This window comes from Convolutriloba macropyga, unplaced genomic scaffold, assembly GCF_964194025.1.
Source record: "Convolutriloba macropyga unplaced genomic scaffold, txConMacr16.3 SCAFFOLD_636, whole genome shotgun sequence".
NCBI lineage: Eukaryota > Metazoa > Xenacoelomorpha > Acoela > Convolutidae > Convolutriloba > Convolutriloba macropyga.
The window spans coordinates 57,157-84,103 of NW_027453151.1; the positions used below are offsets into that span (position 1 = coordinate 57,157).

The 26,947-nt window shown below is 36.0% G+C and overlaps 1 protein-coding gene across 1 annotated transcript; it reads right to left on the reverse strand.

The window, feature by feature from the left end:
* On the reverse strand, nt 1–26,671 carry LOC142358083 (transmembrane 9 superfamily member 2-like). Its single transcript, XM_075409551.1, has 7 exons — nt 26,358–26,671; nt 24,048–24,228; nt 23,376–23,662; nt 9,108–9,392; nt 7,005–7,253; nt 6,115–6,512; nt 1–1,600 (listed from the first exon to the last, which is right to left on the reverse strand). The coding sequence occupies exons 1-7, from the start codon at nt 26,589–26,591 to the stop codon at nt 1,276–1,278; spliced, it is 1,959 nt and encodes a 652-aa protein (XP_075265666.1). The 5' UTR covers nt 26,592–26,671; the 3' UTR covers nt 1–1,275.
* Between the last annotated feature and the right edge of the window lie 276 nt (nt 26,672–26,947).

Genomic DNA, 26,947 nt, shown 5'->3' on the forward strand with positions numbered 1-26,947 from the left:
TTCAAAACACCAAATTGAATTGTATAGTGGCAAGGCAATAAAAGTGATTATAATGGAAAAGGATACTTTATTTACAATATGTAACAATTGCCTTTTTTATGTAACTCCTCGAACCAGAGAGATCTATCTCAATCCAAATTGAAGTTCATAGTGTAAACTATCAATCTCTTTGATTCCATATCGATGTTTCTAGCATCAAAATATACCGCATACATATAATACCTTCATGAAAAGTGAAGTTACAGCAAAAATTAGACGCAAAAAGCTCAAATTCAATTTGAAATACTATAGGGATATGTAACTTTGAAATATTCTTCGCTCACACATTCTATACACTCAAATTTTAGTACAGAACGTATCCTTTTATCAGCAAAAATGATCGATATACAAAATGGTTATGAAATGCGACGCATGTTTACTCAATTTATGCATATTAGTTTGACTGCAGCAATACACACACACAATGATACGCCTCTTTAGCAAACAAGTCAGTTTTCACCGTTCAATATGAAAGCCAAAGGACATTCAATTTTGAAAAATTATGAATGTATACCACCAAGAGTAATACATACCACTGAAAAGACAAACAGCCAAATACAGATTTACATCTCAAAGAGGTCAGGAACTTTTTTTCTAAATAAGGGCGATGGTTTTCACTATACAGCAGAACAATATAAGTAATGAAATAGTTATTCTTCAGTTAATGCGGGCGTTACGTGACTTCAACTACTAATATCTCCACATTCCAAGTTTTCATATTAATTTCACCTTTGAGAAGTCGAAACACTTACTAATTATTGCCAATTATTAAAACGTTAGGCAATGTAATAGAGCAGACTACATTAGTAGTCAGGTCAATTCAAGGACACGCAATTAACCCGGAAACATGAAAATGAAACTTCTACAATCAAGTTAAGTGTTGTATTAACATATGACTGAGTTAAAATACACAACTGGTGCATCAGGATGGGTAAACTACAGCATTGTAGCAGAGGGGAAGGAACTGATTAAAGAACTCAGCTGCCTCATAATGCTGTACAATACCGACTTCCACATTAATTCCCTACTTGTTCAGTCTAATTGCATAAAGGGTTCCGGATCCCCTTCTTTGGTTTTGACACGTGTAGTTGGAATTATCTGTGCTGTGCACTGGTGTTTAGCATGTTAATAATCCTGTTACAATTTAGTTGCTAAGTTCATGTTATGAAGGCCTCGAGTTTTCTGACTTTTGATAAATCGCTCTCTCATTTCTATCCACGTGTAATAATGGTATGTTTAGTCCACCTTGACAACGCTGTAGATCTTGCGAATGAACCAGAAACATGCTAGGAATCCAATGGTGCCGCAGAATATCATGACCAGCACCACCATGATCATGCTGTAGCCAAAGTAGAGCACGGTGCTGATGAAGCCAGTGACGGCCATCTTGGTCTGGAAATAGTTCACACAATAGAGCAGGAAGTAGAATGCGGTGGATCCCGAGGTGAAGAAAGATCGCCACCACCAGTTGTAGTCCTCTGCGCACAGGTGGAAGTAACACAGAAGAATCGATGCCTGTGCACATGTCATCATCAGGATCATCGCCACAAGGAACAACAGGCTGAAACAAAACATCTGTCAGGAAAACATGTCAACGGACAAATCGTTTAAAAAATCAATGAACGCTGGCACAAAAGTTATCTTCAGAAAAACTAATGAACGCTGACAAAAAGGTGGCTAATTTGATCTCGAATTACCACGAAGACTGCTAAATTTTCACATTAATAATGGCTCTGACAAATTTTGACTAGACTAAAAATCTAATGTCAGCTAAAACCAAAAACTTTCCGTGTCCTTCTCAATAACAAGACTAGCAAATTTGACAATTTTAGACAGCAAACACCAGCTTTAGGAACGTCATTGAAAATAAACGACATTAAAGTCAGTGCACGCAACTAAAACCTGAACTATCAAAAGATATTTGAAATATCTATCAAAAGAAAGCATATATCAACTTTAAAGGAAACTATTGGGGGACTGCGCAACAACAGTAGAATCAAAAGCAGGCAAGAACCAAAAGTTCATAAAAGTTCAAAATGCTGTCAAAGACAATAAAATAATAACCCATAAACTTAAACGTTTGAAGAGATCCAATTATGCCTTATTGCAGCGCAATTAAGACCTATCATTGAGAGTAACCGACAGGACAACAAAAAATTAATTACCAAAACGTTCAAAACACAAGAAAATTACTGATATTTTTAAACGCAAGTAGTGTTAAAGTTATAGAAAAGGAAATATATGTACAACACCAATTAAAATATCGGTCATTATTGTGACTAATCGACAGAACAACAAAAACAACAGGATCTCGCAAAATCCGAAGAAAATTTCTAATAATTCTTGACAAGTCGTGTTTAAGTCGTTAAAAAGTGCAGTTATGAATTCAAATGAGGAGAAAAACCCAAATAATCCTAAAAAAGAGCCAATTAGACCTATCATCTATTATATCAAGTGACAAAAACTACAAAAAAATCCAAAAAACAGATTTTTTGAAAGCAAGTGTTTTCAAAGTAATGAAGACTGTTAAATGCTTTCATACAATCAAAAAGGGATTCATAAAATCCCCTTAGAGCAATCCATCCACAAAAAACTAGAAAAACGGAAAACTCGCCGATAAATTTTGAAAACAGGTAGTGTCAAAATAAACAAAAACCGTTAATTTCAACTCAAGTATATTAATTCAGACATGCCTCGATAGATTCATGAAGACCTCTAACTGACGAGAGTGAATAAAACGAAAACAACAAAAAACAAAAAGCAAAAATCACTTTTATTTTATGAAGACACGTTTTTGAAAGCCATTAGTTACTTTTGAGGGGTTTAAACAATTGAACCTATCATTATTAGAACAAATGCATTGCCTTTTAAAAGTATTCAAACAAAATTGAGCATAACCAACACCATTTTCTCACCCCACTTTAACAATTCATGCCCTAAAACTATGCGCTTTCGCTCTTACTACTTTAGCGTGACTAAAATCACTAGTCCAATTTCACTTCTCATCGACATGAAGGGGTCAAAAGAAAGTGTGAAAAGATCTTAACAAACATGAACCGAAGAATTCCGGAAAAAACTTGAAGTACAAAAATAAGCATCCTTACACCAGATGAGCATACTAAATAATTACGAAAAACCTTTTAAAATAAGAACAGGAAAAACAACAAGCGTAAACTTACCGACAAAAACTGAAATTGCATTTCGTAAATTTTACTTTCAGTTGCAACTAACTGTTGGCAAAAACTATTTAGAAATTGGCAATACGAGTAGTTTCCAACAATATTTTACCATCAAATAACAGGCTATCTAATATAATGGTTTCATTAAGAGAAAACAGAGGAGCGAAAGGAAATTGAAAAACAAAATCCTCTGTACAAAATGCCAAGAACCAACTTTCCAGCCAATAATCAAGACTGAAACTTTTCTAGAACAATGATTGGAGAGTTGTGCCGTAGTTTTAATTACATAAAAGTACATTAAATACAGGTAAATTACATATCCTTGGGTCTAAATTTTAGTTACATAGCCTGGTATATCAGTCTACCACCGAATACTTACAGTAGTAAACAACTATTAACATACGCTTAGAACAAAAAAGCTAAAACTTAAAAAAATGGTACAATTTATTACAGTGAAAAGTGCCATCTCTAACCTTCAAGTGTCACTCCAAAGGAGCAACACAAAACAACATCCCTTAATTGCAAATTGACCAAGAGGAACTACACCGAAAAGCATCAAATCAGAAGAAATAGGCAAACCCGTGAAGCAAAAATCGGCACGAAATTACAATTTTAAAATTTCTCCAACAGAAATAACTCAAAAATCAATCAAGTTGAAAGACCAGTAAAACTGCTAGAAAAACTATAGAACTGCCACACAACCCACAAACTCCATAAAATTGAAGAATACAAAACTGCTGAGATAGTTTTAAAACGTGGCAAAATGGTAAAACATAACGGACTAACGTCGGGCGAATTGCTCTCAAACGACCGGCGAGCGGTTGGCTTGGTCAGTAGCTAGCCACGGGGGGGGGGGGGGGTGCACCGGGGGCTGATGGGGGCAGCACTGGGTGGGGGGTAAAAGCGCGGTGGGGGGGTGGAGCCAATAGTGGGGGTGGGGGCCAACAAAGGGGGGGGGGGTGTCAACCGCCCCTCACACCATAAGTATAAGTCTCCAAGACAGTTTGAGCTGATACAGACCTGAAAGGCTCTAAGAGCACATAATGCCCGCTGGGCGCTACCTGTTTATCCCGTTTTTGAGGACGAAAAGTCAAAAGCGTCAGACAAAAAATTGGTCAAGCGAAAAATCGCATAAAAAAAAGACCGACAGGACTAATATAATTGCTACAAACTTCGTTTGAGAGCAATTAAAAAAAAATAGCTGGAAATTGGATCTAAAAGTGGAATACTTCATTCAGATGGTCAAAAATAACTACAAACACGCTCTTACTGTTTATGGTTAATAAAAACTTTTGAATGGAAAATTTTGAGTTAAAAACCAAAGAAAAGCCTCAAGTGATCGAAACATATCGCTCACTTGGCAGGAACTTTTCGCAAATCCCGCAAATGATAGAACATAGCCGGCACATTGCCGGATTAGCTGCAAAAGAATAGACTTGCGTGCCGTATAAATGAGATAGAAACAGATAAAGATATAAGTTGAAAACGTTATCGACGCCGCTCAAAAAGGTATGTAAAAAAATTCAGCGATAATATAATAAAGCTTGTTAAAATTCATCGCGCAGAAGCCTTTTCATTAGGGACCTTTATTACATATATGTGTTCATTTGAACTAATCCAAATAAAACATAAGTTTCAAAACGCAAAAGTCATTTTATTGAGTGAGGTAAGTCACGTATGACCAAAATCTAATCACGCAAAAAACTCTTGAGATGACGTCACAAGAGCGAAAGCCGTTAAGGAGAGCAAGAAGCCATTTCAGAATTTTTGACTTTTCAGCTTTGCTGTTTGAACAACTGTAAAACGAAAAAGAACGTCAGACGACTAAACAAAAACTAAGAACACCGCAATATAGCTCTGATCAGCTTTCAGCTTTGCAGCTATAATCAATCGCTCGATAGCAAAAATTTTTACACTAATTTTTCCTTCTCCCTCTAAATTAGTTTTCAAATGCAGCATTGATTTTCACGTTTTGTTTTAAATACACTCCAAAAAATAAATCAAAAAAGAACACGCTCCACCTTTGAGTAGTTAACAAACAGCTCACCAATTATCTAAAATGAACTATAGAAAAAAAACGAAGAAAAACGCAATATAGCTACGCTCATCTTACAGCTTCGCGCATAACTGACGTCGCGCGATTGCTCTCAAACGACCGGCTGGCTTTGGTAGTACACAGCTGGGGTTCAGAGATGCTCTAGCATTGGAGAGACGAAGTGGATGAATGAGCTGAGTAGGTGCGCAGGGGGCGGGGGCGTCAAGCTATTGAGGGGGTATTGAGGGGGGGGGGGGGGGGTTGGGAGGACTGGGACGAGAGGGGGTTCCATAACCGTCAGATGGAGGAGGGTGTGGACTGGGGTGTGTTAGTACTTGTGTGTGTGGTGTGTGCGCGCTCGCAAGTGTGTGTTTGCGTGTGTGTGTGTTGTGTGTGTGTGTGTGTGTGTGGGGGGGGGGGGGGGTTGATAGAGTGGGGGGATGACGGGGGGGGGGGGTCACACTTTTAAAACTAAGAACCGCCTTTCACACCATGAAATTGTCTCCTCAAAAGTTTTGGTTCATCGCATTCTTAAAGTCTGGTTAGGTTAATGCCTTCCGAGCGTTACCTGTTTATCCCGTTTTTGAAGACGAAAAGTCAAATGGGTCAGACGAAAAATCAGTCAAGCGATAACTCGCAGAAAAAAGACCACGGCTAATATAATTGCTACAAACTTCGTTTAAGAGCAATTAAAAACTTAATTGCTTGCTCCTAACATATAGCTCGACATCTTTCAAATTTAGTAGCGAGATAATTATTAACGTGAGACTTTTAACACCTCAAAACAAAAAACTTTGGCTGGCTGGTTTATCTTCTGGCCAGTGCACTGTTCTAGTAGGTGACTATTAAAAAAAAACTTACGTGAACATGTAGTAGAACATGTGAGACCAGATGGAGTTGAGAATGAAGAAGAGCTGGATGAAGATACAACCGAAGGGTAGCACGCCTCCCATTAGGATACTTGGCAGGGGTTTCGTCCAGAAACTCTGCTCCGGGATGGTCCTTGGAATCGGGTTGGTTCTCACTGGGTACTCAATCACGTGCTTCTTGAAGCCAAAGTAGGAGCCGATGAATGTAAGCGGCACCGATATTCCGAACCAAAGTCCCACAAGGGCACAAAGAGTGACGAAGGGGACAGCAGCCGAACTGCCTTTAGACCACAGGAAAATGTTGAGGAAGAAAACAATGCCAAATGCCAATCCGGGACACAGGAAGGCAGTCAACAGAACATTCGAGTACCACTTTAATCCTCCAAACACCTGCAACGTAAGCTCCAATTTACATACGGATCGTTTATATATAATTTTTCACTAACCACGGTCAAGATTTTTCCCACTTCAAATTGCCAAACTCTGTAAAGCCTAACATTGTCACCCTAGTTTGGTAAGGATGTGACCAACTTGAAGCTATGGTTAATTGAGAGCTCATCCTCACAAAGAAAACTAATTGATAAACAAAGATTATTGGTTTGGAAAACATAAACACGCCCATTTAGCAGGCTTGAAAAGCCATTTTTAAAACTTTTCCGACATTTTTCTCTGCGTATAGCTTTCAGGGTTCAACCAAGTTATATGTAAGCTAACAGGTCACCTTTTTATCGTTAAAAATCGGAAATCAAACAATTAGCGAACGTTCTCGCCAATCAGGCGTCCATAGAAAAATTTGTTTCATATTCAATGCTAGTCCATTTTCTAGAGAAATGCTAAGACACAATACTACATACATAACTAACAGTCAAACAAAACTCAAACCTTGTAGAGCCTGGCCGACACGTAACCGGCTATCATTCCGAAGACGACATAGAGCACAAGCGAACATGTCATAAGAGCGCCCCGATTGGCGGGCGAGAGGAATCCGAGACAGGCGAACACGAGGGTGACCATGGTCATGGCCAACACTTGGGATCCGGTGCCAATCAAGACTGAGAGCAGCATCCCATACTTGGGAGCTCGGAACACATCAGCATGAACTAACTTCCAACCGTATTCCTCGATCGCATCCTTTAAAAACGAAAAGTAGGTTAGTTATTGAAGAAGAGTGCCAATTACTTCCTTTATTGTTCAGAGCCACATTAAGGGGGTGGAAAGGAATACTAAACAGGAATTTTCATTTATTCAATTTCGCCTAATATTTTAATATCTAAGATGACTTGCAACTCTACGAAGCCCTCTAAGAGCAGATTGTTTTAAATAGAATTTTTCGAAATTTTGATACCTTCTCAGAATACACTACCGAAAAAAACCCTTTGCAATCCTGACATCAAAATAAATAATTCGTGTTTCGAACAAATAGTTTTAAGTTTTGCCCATCATTCTTTAGCAGAGTACTTTCTTCCAAAGTGTTTGTAGTTATGCAGAAGCGCGCAAAACATTTGAGCTAACAGTAATCAGGAGTGTGCTTTATTGGAAATCCAAAGTAGCTTTTGTGGTAAACTTAGACAAAACCTAAAAGCAAAATGCCTGAAATATTTTAAATGTTTCCAACGATTTTGGATTTTTTCTGGAAAACTGTGCTTACTCGAAATCACATCAACGAAAGTCAATCTAGATGCATGAAATTGATATTTCAGATGGCTTAATCTAATTATAACGAACCGATAGGTGGTTAATGAGCAAACAATTCTTTTGGATTTTTTTGCAATACGCCCGCTTCAAACATTTCGCAAATGCTTTGTACTTTGATTTTTCAGGCATGCTGTCAAACGCCATGTTAACCATCGCGTGATATTTCATTGATCGAACGTTTGTGCGACAACAAAACCAGTTATAGTTAACGTTTTTTGAGTATCTAATCGTGTCTGAATCTAAGCAACTCCAGTAACTTCTTGATACATAACCAACAAACCTAGGGGGCATTGCTTTGAAACCACTGGCGTGGCCACAGCGGCGTGGAAGGAGGTGTCTAAAGCACCAAAAACAATCTCTCCAGCCATGATTTTATGTCTGCTTGTAGCTTCGTTTCGTACACTTAGAGTAATCAAGCTTTAAGAGAGCTGCTCAGAAACAATGTCCTCGGGGCTTTACCTGTTAACTCCGTTCTTGAAAACAAGTCAAAAGCGTCACAAAATAATTGACCGAGCAAAAACTAATGTAATTGCTACAAACTTCTTTTGGGACAAGAAAATCTTTGGCGTGAGCTAGCTTAGCTTAAGGCTATGTTGCTAGGTAACTGACTCAGGGGTGCAACGCAAGGTGGGTGTGCTGCAAACATTTAAAAATTGCTCTTTAATTAAATTCAAGCCTCTGCAGCACTTTCGTTCATCAGTATAGAAAAGGATTAAAAATTAAGGAAAAACTACTAACCAGCTGCCAAAAATTGAAGCTATTTATGTAGTTTCTTAATTTTTTAAGATGCCGCCTAAAAATTTTATTTAATTCCAACAAATACTATTGTTCAAGAGTGTACTTTCAGAATGATCTCACTGAAACTATCTTTTATCCTGCTACTATAACAAACTTATCCAGCTACTGAAAGAATACTTTCCTGAAGCCAATTTTTGTAATGTTTGCCCACAAATTTCCCTAACACAATATTAAGAACGAGGCAGTTAACTCCAACCCTCTTGTGAATCAAATCGTATAAACTTATTACATGGCTTTTAAATCATTAATCGCATGGTCTTTGCAGAACTGCTGTATTTTCTTTTCCAATCTATTATCAATATAACGAATATCTAGTATCAACAAAACGAAAATTGTCTTCTGCTACCGATACACTATATTAGCAGAAAACTAAGCAAACCAGATTGACTTTTACGAATTATAAAATTACGGATTGCTTCTGGAAACCTGAAAAAAATATTTGACGAACCTTTTTGCTCCAAATTCTGCGTAGTCATAGAACTTGTTTCTAACCTCGGCATTGTCCAGCTGGTTGTACTTGGCGATGTCTCTGTGAAGAGTGCGGAGAAGAATCATGGACACCATTCCGGACAGGAAGAGGACAATGACAACACTGTTGATGATGCTGAACCACTGGATCTGTGGCTGCGGCATGCTGTCCAGAATGTAGTCCCATCGCGAGGCCCAACGCACCACCATGTTCTCCTGGAACCTCACACTGTACGTATAGTCGAACGTCAGCTCTTTGGAGGGAGCAATCGGCACTTCTAGCACTGGCTCTGCGGGCTGACATGATCCCTAAGATAAACAATGTTTAAAACGTTAAAACAAAAAACAAAGATAGCCTGCGCATAAAATTATCTTTTCAGGCATTCAACACTCAGGTTATGTTCACTTTGACACACAATATACTAAATTGTAAATAAAATGCGCTCTAACTCAATATACACTTTAAGTGAATACATTAAAGACTAATCAATATAAGCCACGCATTTCTCATTAGTTCAGTGACACGTCATCAAAACGCATGAAAAAAGCATACAGCTCGCTCGCTTAACAACATCTAAATAGCCAGCTGCCACGTTCATTCAACGTTTTCATCAACGTTTAGCTCGAACTGTAAACAGGCGATTCACTTGAAAAGCTTTAGCCATTCGATGTCTAATTAATTAAAACTGAAGTTAGGACCATGCATGTTTCAATTTCATACAAAGCTTGTTATCGATAAAATGTAGTAACAGAAGACGTAATAGACAAAAGAACCGTACGATACTACCATTCAGCGTTATGATTTTGTTTCAATAAAAAGTCAATAGAGAAAGAAACTATAATTCTGGCAGAGCAGATGCGCATACAAATACCCTCAAATACAATTCATTCAAGTATTCCCATCACATTTAAAACGCACATTTCCAATATTTCGGTAAATACATATCCTCAACAAGACCAAACAAAGACTAACACTTGAGAGAAAGGGATCAGAACTAGGGCAACAAATGACACCAAGTACGTAAAGGAATTCAATAAAAAATACAATGAGGGGAAAAGTCAGTGTCAGGCAGAAATAAGAGCATCACAACAATCGGAACATCTATCGGACTGAAATCTACGATCAAAATAGTATCTGAGTAATATTATATTTCAGCAAAACCACCCACGGTGAAACAAGAATCATTCACAGATAATGCATATAGGAGCTATAACAATCAACACAGCCAAAAAATGCTGGAGCACAGTACAACACTTGTAGACTTATAACCGGACCTCTTTATTGTTCCGACCCACTTGTGGGGGAAGAACTATATACTCAAATGGGTTTTTTTTGTTCAGTCAATTTTGGCCGATCGATATATTCATCGTAGAGAAATGTGAGTGGTATCATTAAAAAGCTCGTCAAGCGTAGAACTCAAAATTAAAAAAGATTTTTTGAATTTCGTATTTTTCGAGGAGTTATCGAGGTTTAAATTTTTGTGTGAACAAGTGGTATTTGTTCACTTTTAGCATGATTTTGTTCACTTTTGGCGAAATTTTTATTCAAATTAAGGCCTTTCTATAAAAAAAATTATTTCAAAGTTACATTTCACGCTACAACATGAATCCATTTTGTGGTACAAAAAGACCGATAAAAAGGCTAGTTCTGGTCTCATGTAGAAGTTTACTATAAAAAAAAGTCCAGTTTAATTTGAGAGCTGTTTTTTTTAGCAAAACTTTCCTATTCATCATTGTCATTTTAGTCACTTAGAGACTAGTCACTTTTCATATCGAGGTTCTGTTAATGACAAACCTCACTTACAGTAAACTGATACCCAATGAACAAAATATCTGTTCTCAAGGGATCACTCATGTGTTTTTTTTGTATTTAATTCTGGGTTTTTGAAATTTTTAATGAAATTTTGATTTTTTTGAGATCTTAACAAATTTTGGGAGTCGTATGGTATAGACTCACTAACTACAAGGGAGATTGACTTCCAAATGTGCATTAGGTAAACCTACATAGTTCTATGAGTGGACAGCCAAAGTCTTCTAAGACTTTAAAAACAATTTTTCATTTTTTTAAACATTAACCGATATTAATCTTATATTCATGAACAGTAAGCCAGTCTCAGTAATGGCAGGACCACGTTTCTTTTAAAGCAAGCGAAATAGTAAGTGGTTGTATCTGCTAACTATGCCTTTTATGACTTCGAAGACACGAGTTTTCATAATAAAAAAATCGATTTTTTTTTGTAATTTTGGTTCCTTTTGAAATCTAAACTCATTATCCTAAGTTGATAGTTGGCTTAGAGAAGACGTCCAATGGATCATAGGTAAATTTTTCAGTGACAATGTTATGGTTTAAATGGCTTCCACACTTTCTTTTCGCATTTCTGCTGAATTTTTTTTGGTTTTTGCCTGCTTTGTCGTTGTTTTCATAACCATAGGACTTATTGTGATGTCTTATTGATAACATATTGATGACAAACATTCGTGTCTTCCCATCGAGTCAAAACGTAGCGTATTTTTTGGATTACAGTGAAGGCTCTTGAATTTAATGGCTGTTAACACTTTAAAAATAATTTTTTCGGATTTTTTTGGACATTAATCAACCTGAAACTTATTTTCGTTAGCTGTAGGTCAGTCTCAGTAGTGATAAGACCTCCATCTTTTCTATTGCAATTAAAACTAATCTGGTAAGCGGTTTTATCTTCCAGAATTTTTGGTTTTTGCCTGCTTTTGTTGTTATTTTGATGACCATAAGACTTATTGTGATGTCTTATTGATGATTTAAGATTGACGAACATCTTTATATTCCCATTGAGGATTAACTTTGCGTATTTACTGATTTCCGCTGAGAGCTATTGAATTTAGTGGCTGTTGACTTTAAAGAATCGAAATTTTTTTGAACACCAACCTTTATTGAACCTACTTCCATGATCTGTAAGTCAATCTCAGTAAAGATAGAAAACCTCTCCTTTTTTTGCATACAAAATTAATCTGTTAGTGGTTTTAACTACTAACTTTTGGTTTTATGACTTCGATGTCACGAGTTTTCATAATTTCAAAAAAATGGTTTTTTTTGTAATTTTGGTTACTTTTGAAGTGTTATCTCATTAACCCAACATTGATAGTTCTCATTGGCTTAGAGGAGACGTCCAATGGTTCACAGACAAAGTTTTCAGAGAAACCCTTATGGTTTCAATGGCTTCGACACTTGCTTCTCGCACTTTTCTAATGAAGTTTTGTTCTTTGCATGTATTTGTTGTTGTTTTCATAATTATAAGACTTATTGTGATGTCCAGTTGATGACTCATAATAGACAAATTTAATTTCTTCCTCATTGAGGTATAACTTAGCGTATTTTTGACTTCCGTTGAAAACTATTGAATTTAATGGCTGTGATATAACTGTTTTACTCAAAAACTTCGTAATTTTAATATACTTGTTCCTACTTTTAAAGTCATATTGTTAAGAAAAGAAAAACCCCAATGCTGTTAAAAAGTATATGAAACTAGAAAAAAATTTTTATTTCTTCGGTTCGACAGCTTTCTCGCTTAATTTTTTCTGAACTTGCTGTTTTTGCCTTTTTTTTATTTTTATTTTATTCGTAAGATGCTAACAGGTCTCATAGGTTTCCAATTAAGGATTGAAAAAATGATGTTACTCAATGCAGTCAGTTTATAGCGAAAATTATTAAAGTTTATGATATTGTTCGATTTCAAAGACTTTTTTATATTTTTCAGTTTTTGTTCTTTTCGTCAACTTGTAACTTATACTCATCAATGAGAGGTTCCATTCCTTGTAATTCAACAACCATTTTTCCATTGATATCATGTCGTAACTGATGTTTTGTTTGTTGGGTTATAAGCGTTTTTATAAAAGTTTTGTGAGTGGTCAATATTTGTGCTTCTTTTTCTCTTCTTTTAGCACATTCGCTAAAAAAAATTATGTTCTTGCTTATTTTGTTGTTTGTTTTTTCCTCGTAGTGTTTCTACTCGCAGATTTTGTGAGCGCTGCATCTGGGCGGGGTGTCTTGTAATTCAGTTAGTAGTGCGCTGGTGTTACGATTTTTTAAGCTCAAATATCTATTTTTAATTATCTCATCAGGTTGACAATTAAGTCAAAAATGTCGATGAGCTCGGGTCGGAACATCAAGTGCGGACGCACATTAACGAGCATCCTTGTTAAGGAATCGAAAGTTTAATTAAACTGTTATATAGTTAGCTCAAGAAATTGTTTGCTCAAAAAATACTGGACACCCTTTGCTCCGTTTATTAAATGGACCATTTCTATTCAACTAACATAGCCGGCACATTGCCGGAATAGCTGCCAAAGAATAGACCTGCGTGCCACATAATAGATAGAAACAGATACAGATCTAAATTGAAAAATCGACGCCGCTCAAAAAACTGGGTAAAAACCATTCAGCGATAAATTAATAAAGCTTGTTAAAATTCATCCAACAGAAACTTCTTATTCGGGACCTTTACTGGACATTTGAGTTACTTTGACCTTAAACAAAATCAAATTAAACTTAAGATTTAAAGTGCAAAAGTCATTTTATTGAGTGAGGTAAGTCACGTATCAACAAAATCTAATCACGCAAATAACCTAAAAACTTTTTCTAAAGCGAATGGAAAATGACGTCACGCGCGCAAATGCCGTTAGTGAGAGGAAGAATTCATTCAGAAAATTTGACTTTTTCAGCTTTGCTGTGTGAACAAATGTAAAACGAAAAAAGAGCGTCAGACGACGCAACAAAAAACATAGCCGGAAGAAATCCGGAAGCGACTCGAAGCGTCAAAACGTCACTAACAAAACCAAAATTGCAGCGGAAGTCACTACCTTTGTATTAAACCATTAACTACTTCTCCAGTTCTGCTCTAAAATATGGTGAAACTTAAACCGCTGTCAACAAGAGAAACAAAATGCAGCAAAATTTTATATTATTGAAAACGTTTGGTAACGTTAAAAAATCCAAAATAATTAATGTGGTCAAAAACGTGATAGTCTGAAAAAGCTCAAGGTTATCAAAAGCCCTCAAAAAATTCATAATTCTAATGTAGAAAAGATCGCGAAAGCAAAGGGCAGATAATAATCTTAGAAACTAAGTTAAATCTTTTGAAGCTCAAATTTAAGAATCAGAAGACACCTATAATTACACTTCTAATCACTGCGATTAAGACAAAAAACAACACACACCTGTTACTTGTTGTACATATGATACAAAACATGATTTCATACTAAATCAAAAACAAAATTTATCATAGAAAAGACAAGCAGCAGAAGAATATTCAAAGGCAAAAAATCGTTTAAATTAGTACCAAGGCCGGAAAAAAGCTGTAGTAAATAGTCATAAGTGGAAATTTTGGAAAAAGCTTGCCATCAAACTCTCAGTACTGACGAAAACCTAAGAAAAAGCTGAAATCATTCTTTTACAACTGAAAAAATCAATATACCGAAAATAAATGTAGGTTTCAGGACCAAGCTAGCATGACACTGACTAGAATATGAAAAATATGGACACAATGTAAGAAACACCGTAACAAAGAATTTCTTGATTTTTGAAAGTTAAAAATCAAAATAAAAAGAATACATTTCATTGGTCAGCATTCGTGACATCGAAAAGACAACGAGTCCTCCGAGAAAAAAATGCATCCTCCTGAACAGAACAAAAAACTAAAAAGCAGAATTCAAACAGACGAAAAGTTGGAATAAGTTGGAACAAAGGTCAAAAAACTTTTAAGACTGCATTTATGAAAATAATCTGATTTTCAAAAACTTAAAGCCAAAAAATGAATGAATTTTTATTGAAACGAAATTAAAGTCCCTTATACTGAATAAAAATACTATTTCTAGTAATTAAAAACAAAATAACATAGCTGGCAGATTGCCAGAAAATAGCCGCAATAGATTCGTAGATCGGCAGTCTAAAAAACAGTTAAAAAAGACAGACCAAAAAATTCGTCTTTTCATTGAAAGCTGATCTCTTATATTTTGATTAAAACTCTGTATAAGTTATTGCTGCCTCTATTAGCTGATCTCAAATAACTTTCATTTAGAGTGACACACACCCATTTGACCTTATCTCTTTGAATTAAAGTAAATAAAAGTCAATTTCAAAGTGAGGAAGTCATTTTTGAGAGTGAGGTAAGTCAAGTGTGACCATAAATTTAATCACGCGCATGAATAAAAAAACTCGCTCCACTAAGAGCGAAAAATGACGTCACACATGCAATTCAGCTGAAATTGCATGAACGAATGAACAAAAAATGGCTGTGACGTCATATGGTCGTAACAAAAATCATGACGACGAAATAAAAAAAAACCAAGAGAAGGCCAATAATAGCCCCAGCTATCGCTGTGCGGCTATTAATAAACAAAAAACTGACAAAAATTGGAAAAAATACTACCAAAATATGATTAGCATATGTACAATTGTATAAAAACAAAATTACATCGAGGTAGAAAAAGGCGTTGAGTAAGGGAATTATAAAAGAGATTTACCATATTAACTGATTTTTGACAAAAAGACGGCTGAAAGATCCAAAAATGAAGATATTAAAAGAAAAAGGCCAAAAAATAGCTATAAAATGAAGATAAATGTGCCAATTTTGAAATTGAAACGCATTTTCAGGCTCTGCAAAACACTGTGGTATCAATTTCCGAGGTTTACATTTCAATATAGAATCAAATAAAAATTATTTTAACAAAAAACCAAATTACAAGCAAAAAAGACGAAAAACGGCTAAAAACGGTTATCTATATGTGCCATTCAGTCAAAACTACTTTTCAAAGTCAAAAAGTCATTCACTAAACGCAGCGTATGATCAAAAAACTTCTCTCGCTTAGCGAAAATCTGTTCACCAAGACAGCTTTTCTCACTTTTGCTTTTAGGTCAAAATGCCGCGTGAACAAATCTACTTCCTGTAAAAAAACGAGAGAAAACCAATACTCCTCTATGAGTCGTAAAAAAAACCAAGAGCACCGCAACATAGCTTCACTCAGCTTACAGCTTCGCAGCTATAAAAACAACATCGCTTCGAGGGTGCGATTAGTCACTAGCGATTAACTTATTTCTTCACGTTAAAAACCTTACAACTCGCTCAGCTTTACATTAAAAAACTTACAACCCACTCAGCCTTACATTAAAAACTTCCTAAAACGGGCAATACGTTATAAATGATGAAGCCAACAGTTCCAATAAGACCTAGCATAGCCATTACACAAATTGTGACGATAAAAACTAGAAGAGAACCGGAAAACAGCCATCATTGACACACTTGACCATCATTGCAGTTGAAATGGGCAAAGAACAGCAGAAAACAGAAATCGAAAGCCGGTTTTTCAGAAGTTCAAGTGAGTTTTAGGAATATAGCCCATTGATCATAAAGTTGATTATGATGTACTCCAATCACCGCCAGTTAGAGTTCACCCGCTACGCTAATAAAAGTTATTTTCGCGTTAAGGCAGTTCACGCAATATCACCAATAACAATGCCAACTAGCTAAAATCTACGCTCGAGTTTCGCAAATGTCATCACGCATACAGTTGTTTGAAATAACATGCACAAAATTACCACTTTTTGCTCAGAGACAATATCAAACAAATGACTCAAAGCAGACAACGAACTACATTATAGCTGGAGAATTTGCAGAACGACTTGACTCAACACCACCATATCATAAATGCGAATAGAGCAAAACAAATTGAGTGCTTTCATCGCTAGATTTACAGACATAAAACCATGAAAAAATTGACTAAATTTGTTTAATTGCTCTCGGATAACTAGTTCGATTCTGTTTTAGTTGTAGTCTTTTTATTCCGGGATGTGGGAGGGGGCAGGAGGGATGCGACGTGGCTAATTGTGGTGGAGGGCCCAAAAAATAACTACGGGACTTTAAATCACGTTATTATAGGTCACTATAGAACAACAAACATACCCGGCAGATCGCCGGAAAATAGCCACCAAGCATTGATTCTCATAACTCCGATTGGGATTGAAAGAACAGAAACAAAAAAAATGTATAAAAAATATTTTTAAAGCTCGAGCTATTTTGATACGATTCCGTAGTTGTTCCGGTACTATTTTGATATATTAATCGTCTAAAGTTGTGAGTGGTATCACTAGAAAGCCCGTCTAGCGTAGAATGAAGAATTAACAAGATTTTCTTGAAATTCGTTTTTTCCACGTAGTTATCGAGGTTTAAAGTTTTGTGAACATTTGACTGACTGATTTTCGTTGTTTTTGTTCACATTTTCCGTATTTTTTTTTACCATTTACCGCCAATTTTTTTGGACAATTTTGCTGAAAAAATATTCAAACTGATAACGATAGTGTTGTTTATTTAACCTCTAACAATAAAAGTAATATTGAACTTCTTGATCAAATTTTTCACCCAAAATTTTAGCCAAATTTTTCAAAATTCAGCCTTCTTTATTCAAAAATTGCTCGAAATTAGCTTCTTTAAACCACTTTGTTGAAATTTGTCAGACTAATAAACCCTAAAAACCTCAGGCAAAATTTTTGTTGACTCCAAAGAGGTCTAGTTTTTGCACTTCCAGTGAGTGTTTTTGAATCCAGTTTTTTGCTAATTTAACTCAATAATTATCCAAAACAATCATTTATTTTTAATGTATAAATTTCTCTTGTCCGCGCTCACAATTGTCGGAAAATTTTGACTTACTAATGGACGAACAGCAATTGCAAGGCTAGTTTTGTTCTGACTTGTGTTTTTGCAGTACAAAAGTAATTCGGATTGTAATCAGTCGCCATCTTTCATAAAAACGTTTTCGCATTTTTTGCTTTGGTTCATGTTAATTACAGAATAGTACAATTCAAATCAAGGCCTACCAGTAGCAGGTCCAATTGGCTTCTTTGGGAGTTTCAAGGAAACATATCTAGTTTTTTAGTCGAACGCTTATGGCCGTTTTGACTTTGAAAATACTTGATTTCAAAATAAACAATGGATTATTGACCTTTGCCTCTTTTTCGGTCAACTTGTAGCTAAAGGTAAGCAAAGACAGATTGCATCCTCTTTCTAATTGAATAAAAAATAACATTTACTAAGGCTTTACGTTTTAAGCAATGGTTCTTCAGCTTTGATATTACAAGTTTTCATTTTTTAACGATTTTTTTGATATATCCCCTCTTTGAGGTTCTTTTCTTGTCTTGTCACATTACTAACAGGTCATATATCACAATATTGTGATATATGACCTGTGGGCGTCATTGTTATAGTGTGGGTGTCATTAAAAACTCCCCTATGTTTTTTTCTAGTGAAACATAGATAAATTTGTTAAGTTCAGATATTATTTGACATTTAATGGCCCTCTGATTTGCCATTATTTGATTTAGTTGATTTGAATGGGAAGCATTTTTTTATCCACCAATTATTTTTGAACAAAAATTGAATTTTTGAAAGTTTTCTGTCTGTTCCTCATTTTGTAGAAAATAAAGCAAACTGTGGATGAGCGAGTGTGAGTGTCATTAAAAACTCCCCCTGTTTTCTTCCTAGTGAAACATAAATAAATTTCTTAAGTTTAGATGTTTGACATTTAATGGCCCCCTGATTTGCCATGATTTGATTTAGGTGATTTGAATGGGAAGCATTTTTTATCCAGCAATTATTGCTGAAAAATATTTGAATTTTCGAACGTTTTCTATCTGTTCCTCATTTAGTAGAAAATAAAGCAAGCTGTGGATGAGCGGAGTCGGAACATTATGTGCGCACGCACAATACTGAGCCTTCTTGTAAGATTGTTAGACAAACTCCTGATTTTCTAATTCTGATTTAATTTTTTGATACACTGTTGATTCTGGTTCATTGTGCTGGGCAACTGTTGCTTAAAAGCACTTAAAGTGAAAGTAGAAACTAGCTCGTTTTTGCAGCCGTACGACATATTCTGAATAATGATTGGTCTCAATGTCCTCATATGGAGGTTCATGTATAGTAAAATTAATCCTAATTAGGGATTGCAGTTGATATCTAATAGTTGATATCATTATTTGAAGTTCTTCGAACAACCTCTTCTCACTACTTTAATTTAGAGTGAAAAAATATCGCGCTGCAAAGTTAATCGCTTGTTCGCTCCACCTCGTGTCTCGGCGTGACCAAAATAACTTCTCCATTTCATCCCAAAATCATGAAAATGAGTGAACAGATCTCTTCTGTGTGAACAGAAAAGAACGCGCCCCAATTCAAATCAAATTCTTTGAATTGTAAAAAGGGCCACTATAATTGGCTGAGAAGATGAGGGCGGCTATCAATAGGATTTATCAATAAAAGTTCGTTCGACAGTTAAAAAACTAAAAGACACTCTTTTTACAGCAGCAATTTTATTTTGTTTTAATGCACCAAACGATCGTACAAAAATGATAACCGAAATTAAAAAAGACTTGCAGAACTAAGGGAATATTAGTTCCCGCAAAAATAGCGACAAAACTTAATAACGAACACAAACAACCCACTAAGTTGGGCAAACCGCTGTCAAACAAACAGCGAATGGTTGGCTACGGTTGTAGCCAGCGGGTGCTTAGGTATGCTAGAAGTAGTGTGTGCATGGGGGGGGGGGGGGGTGAGCTGAGTGGGGGGTTTCAGGGGGAGGTAAAGGCGAGGGATCGGAGTTTGAGATGGCTGCACGAGGAGGGAGGGTCCAAAGCGCCAGTTTGAGGAGGGTGCACGCCATGAATTTACGTCTCTTCGACAGCTTAGGTGATTGGCATATTTAGAGACTAGTAAAGCTACAAGAGCTTCTCGTCCATTTAATGCCCTCTGGGTTTATCCCGTTTTTGAGTACTAAAAGTCAATAGTGTCAAGCAAAAAATCCCATTAAAGACAACATGACTAATGTATTTGGTAAACTTTGTTTGAGAGCAATAAGACAAAGACCAAACCAAAATCTACAATACTAAAATTTTTATAATTCTTAAAACTTCTGGAGTACAACCAATAATAATTTACGCCGTATTAGTGGAAAAATCTTTGAAATTTCTCGCGCACAGCCTATTTGACCAAAAAGTTAACACTTAAAGATGTTAGAAAAGGCAACGAGCTTACCGGGAATCAAGAAATTCATTAACCATCTGGAATCGTATTATTGCAAATAGTTCTCTTGAAATAACCTTTGGTTCAGAACGTATAAAATGCAGCTGGGACATTAATTTAAACTACTTCGTTTTAGACTAATTAAACATAAAACTGCTCAAAGATTAAAATACGTGATGCAAAAAAGGTGTAAAAGAAAAAAAGGTAAATTCTAGATTTTGCGTAAAATTTTCTCTCTTTGAACAACATTAAACGTTTCTAAACACTCACAATCAATTGCTTAGTGCAAGATAATTTTTGAAACCGAATCATATAATAAATTATCTCAAAAACCTCTATCGGTTTGAACGTGATCGAAATAAAGCTAATGACATCCTGCTGTTCATACAAGCAACATATCAAAACATTAGATTGTGGCTTTATTGAAGGATTTTAATTGTACAGCCAAATGTGCTTATAAACCAAATCCAAACATACCCGGCAGATTGCCGGAAAATAGCCGCCGTTGATTCCAATAAGCATGATTGGGATTGAAAGAATACAAGATACTGAAAAAAAAAAGATTTTTGTACAAAAACATTTTTTAAGTCCGATTTATTTTGATGGCATTTCGTAGTTGAACATAACGATAGCGTACTTCTGTTTCTTAGAGAGAGGCTACAGGGGCTACTATCAATACCAATAAGCATTAGAGATGGTAACTAAGACTTATAGGAACGACGTTTAAATAGCGGGCATCTAAAATTGGGCTTTATGGGTTTATCCCGTTTCTACTTCTGACTTCAATTTTTTATACTGACTCTGTTCATTTTGAATTGCTTTGCTGAGCAACTGATGTTCAAAATCACTTTTAGCAGAATGAGAGAAGAGAGAAACAAGTCCTGACGTACAATTCAAAGAATTTTCATTGACTAAACAGAAAACTAGACCAATAATGGACTATGAATGGATTGGGAAAACCATTTAGAAAAAAAGCCGATCCAAAAATTCGAAAAAACTGTAAAATCAAAGTGAAATTGCCGCATGACATAAAACCACTAGCGAGAAAGCGAATTTTCGTTCAAACACCGTTTTCTCACTCTACATTGAATTTAGAGCGAAAAAATTTCACGCCGCAAAACCACTCGCTTTTTCGCTCCACTTCCTGTTTCGGCGTGACCAAAATCACTACTCCAATTTGACTTCAAAAATCATGAAAATGTGTGAACAGATCTTAAAAAAAAACATAGCCGGAAGAATTTCGGAAACGACTCGAAGTGGAAATCTACTTAAATGCCGTTCAAATGCTCATCAGACAAAACGTGCCTCCACTAATTTAGGATTGTCTTGAAACAAAACCATAAAACAAAAAAATAAAAAAAATCAAATCTATTAAATTGTGATAAAAAATCAGATCAAAATTTGTCATCAATTGATAGCCCGAAACATCTATCTCTGTCAAATTACTTCATCAACACAACTAGTACCTACTAAAATCACTAATGAGAAGTTTTAAAGAACATAGCTGGCAGATTGCCAGAAAATAGCCGCAATAGATTCGTAGATCGGTAGTCTAAAAAGACAGTAAAAAGACAGACCAAAAAATTCGTCTTTTCATTGAAGACTGATCTGTTATATTTTGATTAAAAATCTGTATAAGTTATTGCTGCCTCTATTAGCTGATCTCAAATAACCTTCATTTAGAGTGACACACACCCATTTGACCTTATCTCTTTGAATTAAAGTAAATAAAAGTCAATTTCAAAGTGAGGAAGTCATTTTTGAGAGTGAGGTAAGTCAAGTGTGACCAAAAATTTAATCACGCGAATGAACAAAAAACTCGCTCCACTAAGAGCGAAAAATGACGTCACACATGCAATTCAGTTGAAATCGCATGAACGAATGAACAAAAAGTGGCTGTGACGTCATATGGTCGTAACAAAAATCATGACGACGAAATAAAAAAAAACCAAGAGAAGGCCAATAATAGCCCCAGCTATCGCTGTGCGGCTATTAATAAATGATGCCAAATCATGAAAAAATAAGCTCTTACAAACAACTGACTAAAAAAACTGGAAAAAGTTTTTTAATATTACAAAAGCACATAAATCCAAAGAAAAATTGTTTTCAGCCAATATGGTATACAGACGATCGCAAAACAACAGGCCAGTCAAAAAAAGCTAAGAAATTAATCCAAAGAACAAAAAAAAACCAAAAACTGCAAAAAATTCAGAAAAATAGTTCCAATCTTTGCTATTTTTCGTCAAATTTCTCAGCAAAAAATTGCTTCATATTCACAAAACTGCAACTGTTTGTTAACTAAAAATTGCACAAGTAATAGGGGTGTTTTCAATACCCATTTGAGGCAGTAAAGCAAAACAGAAGTAAAAAAATTTAGCCCAAAAATTAGCAAAATACATGAAAAACCTCCAAATTAGCATAAAATTCAAATATCTTTCCAGAAACCTTCAAACCACTACCCAAACCAGCCTAAAATTTAATGAAAATCATAACCAAATCTCTTAACCAAAAAAATTGAAAAAAAAAACGCTTTAAAATGCCGCACGTGAAAAAAAAATTTCACTCGCTTACAGAATTTTTTTTCACACCTCAATTTCTCACTCTCTAGAAAACAGCGATTTGAACAAAAAACCACTCTCTTTTCGCTCCACTCTTCATTTTATTCAGCAACAAAATTACTCCAAATGTTTTCACGTGTTTCATTTCCCGCTTCAAAATTCACTCCAATAAAATTGATTAAAAAAAAGGACTTCTCCAATACTCCTCTTCGAGTCGTAAAAAAAAGACAGCGCCCCAATACAATTCAAATTCTTTGAATTGTAAAAAAATAGGAGCGCTATAATAGCCGGCTGAGAAGATGAGGGCGGCCATTAGTTATGATCTAAATATGGCCCCTTAAAGGGATCAAATTTTTAATTTCGTAATCAAAATATCGCACCTCAATTTCTAACTAGTGGGATTAACAATTGAACCTTACAGGCCATCTTCAGGTTAACATGAGCGGCGACCAAAGCCTTACAAAATGACCCTCGATTTAAAAACAGCAGTTTCAAAGAAACCAAGCTTTTTGATTTCCTAAAAAATTCACCTCTGCCCCAATATTTTTTGACAAAGGCATGCTAGTTCTTCCTAAATTTATCAAAGAGAATATGGTCGAAAACTGATCACGGTGGCAACAACAAATCTCGAAGATAGAATGCAGCGTATTTCGGTAGCAGCTATCATCTATCGCAGCTAATGACTTTTGAAATCTTACTTGTGTCTTGATACTTCTCGGAGAAATCCTAGCTTGCACCAATCGCACTGCCCCTGGAACGGGCTCGTCCACCTTGTGGTACTCGATGATGATATCGACGTGGTTGAAGATGTAGAAGTTGTTCTTGTTCGTCATTCTGGCATCCAAGCCGCATGAGGTCATCTTGAGTCCTACTGAGTTGACATAGCATCCAATTGGGAATCCAGGGTAGCAGAACTGCTGTCCATTCTCCACATCATAACACCAAATAACAGGCATGTTGTCAATGATCCAATGGTTTTGGTAACCTTAAACAATTAACAACCATCTTCACTTGTTAGTTCACTGATGCATGTGATATGCGCTTATAAATATCGCTGTTTAGTTTGTTTTTGATAATTTGGAGTTTCTTTTCAAAGGGATTGATCACTTCTATTTTTGTTTGAATGTCTTCTAAAAGTAATTAATAACTTGACTCGGTATCCAATTTTGTGGAGTGACTTTGCTCAATCATATTGATTGAATCACACAAGCCCGCGACTGGATAGTCATAGTAATTGAAGTTTAGTTTGAAACTTCAAAATAGAATGCTAATTATTCTGTAAAACTGGATTGGAGATGTGCTAAATACCTACGTTCATTCAGCATGTAAGACAGTAGTGGCTTTGACGGTACCTATATGACGGCACCTACCTTTGATAATAGCCTCCTGCAGGAAATGTAATTTTCTCATCACGGGTTTGTTTCCAGGTTTGTAGGTTTTGGTGCATACTTTGACACAGTTTGCATCCTCAAACTTGAAGGAGTAGGCCGATGCTCTAATTCTCTCTCCGAACACGATCTGACCCAAGTTCTCACTGGGAGTGTCTTTTCCCTGCAACAATAAACAAGTTTTGGCAAACACAAATAATATTTCCAGATCACTGATACAATATGTTGACACCGTGAGCAAGTGAATAGCTCCTTATGCTCGACTAGAAAAAAACCATTTTGAGGAAAGCCACTGCCTAAAAAAATAGTGGGTCAACTCGGGGCTGTAAGACAACCCTTTTATTCAAAAAGTCGGTTTATTCAAAAAATCCTTCCAATTTAGATATGATAAAATTCCCCACGGAAATAAATCCCCACTTAACTAAGGAACCATGAATTATGCTCGAGTGTATTAATGAAGCAGAAAAAAAGCTGCAGTTATGGTTACGTAAAATGTCTATGGTTGAAAATAACAGAAAGGAAAGCTGGTGAGGGTTTCATTCAAAACACGAACAAAAGCTAAAAAATAAAAAAACAATAGAAATCATTCAGCCGTCCCTCTTGAGCAATGGCAGAGAACAAATTTTTGGTTGATTCGCTTTTCGCAGTGACCGACACCCTCTGCGGCAGAGGAAACAGCTTCTAAGACGAGCGAAATTTATCGTTATCTGAATGACAAAATGACGCCGACGTACGTTTCTTTGCGCTTTTCGATGATCTTAGCGGCAATCGGTTTAAGAGCTCTTACTGCTGTAGCAACTGCACTGCCGACGCAGGCAAGCACAAGCGAATTCAATGGCAACGTTAATTACGAGTTGTTTGAATTTCGTTTTTTAAACAGATTCGTGACACTTGGCATCTGGCAAGCTTGACCAAGATTTTGAACATCTTAACATCGAGGAATGTTATGACAAAGTTCTTCCATAGACCTGTGGTTTTGATGTCAAGTCTAGCATTATCATCAGTACTGTTTGCCTTACTCGGGACGGTCTCGCCATCGAGTACCTGAAGATGGGACTCAATTTGAATATTCTGTCATATGTCGTCTAGGAGACTGCAAAAATGTCTAGCTCCAAGATTGAGGCGAAAACGTTAACAGTTCATGGGATAATTAACGGAAAGTAATAGGAAAAATGCAGAACTAGCCCATGACAAAAATGCAACACATATGAACAATCTTGACAAGCAAGGAACGTTCCAACCAGCGCTCCATGGAAAAATGTCGCATCTGCCAAGTAGATTTATAATAAAAGGAGTAAAAGAGTTTGCTCCAGAATAATGTCTAGAGAAGTAATTCCAGTAGAACTCTCGCAATCTCCTTTGGTCCAGTTTTGTTAGCGAACCAAGTTTGAGTGGTATATGAAACAATTGGGACAAATCCTGCGTATGCATAAGCTTTGGAAGTTAGCTTTGTAGACGACAATGTGTTCTCTTTAAAAACAGAACATTTTAAATGCCCTAGAGCAAATTTTTTCAAAATTACGTTTCCAGTTCAATTTCGGTACCATTTCAATGCTTATATCTTTTTTGCTTCGGTACATAACCAAAAGGTTCACATTTGGAAATTTACATGGGTTAAATTGTAAACAAAGATGATGAATAAAGGTGGATCGAATAAAGATCCTTGTGGTACCCCACTTGTTAACCTGTACAGTTTCTGACTTACAATCATTCAGTTTTACGAACTGTATTACTTTGCATAAGTAGCTGGCTATTATTGTTATTAAATTACCGCCAACGCCCAGTAATTTAACTTTCCGTAGTAGGAGGTTACGTGGGACATTATCAAATTGTTTTTTGAAATCCATATATAGTACTGAGAGCTCGCCATCACCACCAAATTTGTTAAACAGATGATTTAGAATAGAAACATCATCTGCGTTGAATAGAAACAACACCTGGGTCTTCTGAAACCACGCTATGCGATGCGTAGCGTCGTTTTTACTATATCATATTTCATCAAAAATAACTTTCTCCAAAACTTTGATGCGTTTCAGAGTAGGCCTATAGGCCTGTACTTGTCTACATCTGATCTGTCTTCATATTTAACAATGGGGATATCTTCACTTATGATCCAATGTCTTCACTAATGTTCAAATCTCTCAAAATCACCATGCGTTTATTAGTTTGAATCTCATTTCTCTAGGTTGATCTAGTTCTAAACCACATCCGTCCCAACTTCTCTCTTTTTCGACTTTGGATGAAAACCCACAAAATTAATTAATTAAGAAAAATAATTAACTCCCTGTTGACCTCGGGTGCCTCGCAGAAGTCAAATTTGTGGTAGTCATATGGGATCACAGTTTCAAACGAGTCCAATCGGTTCACCAGCACATCAATCGTATTTTCACACCCTTCGGCTACATCCCCCTTCTTGCAGAAACTACGCGGAGCTATTCCAGGAAGATAAAATTGGTAAGAGCAACCAATACATGTTAGTATTAGGGAGAGCTGAAAAATGCGGCTAAACTGCATTATATCTTTCATAGCAAAATCTGAAGCAATATAAAATTAAGTATCAATTATGCACAGTAAAATACAGATGTAATGTACGGAAAATATTTTCTCATCTAAACTATGCAACAAAACATACTATTTGAAAGATTGCGTACGCAGCATATGAGTATTATTTCTTCACAACACTTGCGCTACCAGTCAGCAAGCTAGGAGATTCAGAAATTTATCTGTTGCATAAAACACTACATCGCAAAGAATGAAATTGTTCTAGTTGTAAACAGTACCAGCTTCGAGCATCAATGAAACCACCTTCGGTGCTGACTGGTTAAAAAAGAAAGACAATTCCCATCTATTGAAATTTTAACTTTTTAGATGAAAAAGAAACC

Bases quoted from the DNA above. Each gene is read 5' to 3' on its own strand.
- LOC142358083 (XM_075409551.1), bottom strand. From the start codon at position 26,591: ATGAAAGATATAATGCAGTTTAGCCGCATTTTTCAGCTCTCCCTAATA. The intron at 6,513-7,004 runs GTTTGAGTTTTG...CTTACGTTGCAG, and splicing joins TGTCGGCCAGGCTCTACAAG to GTGTTTGGAGGATTAAAGTG. The intron at 1,601-6,114 runs GTAAGTTTTTTT...GTTTTGTTTCAG, and splicing joins ATGTTCTACTACATGTTCAC to CCTGTTGTTCCTTGTGGCGA.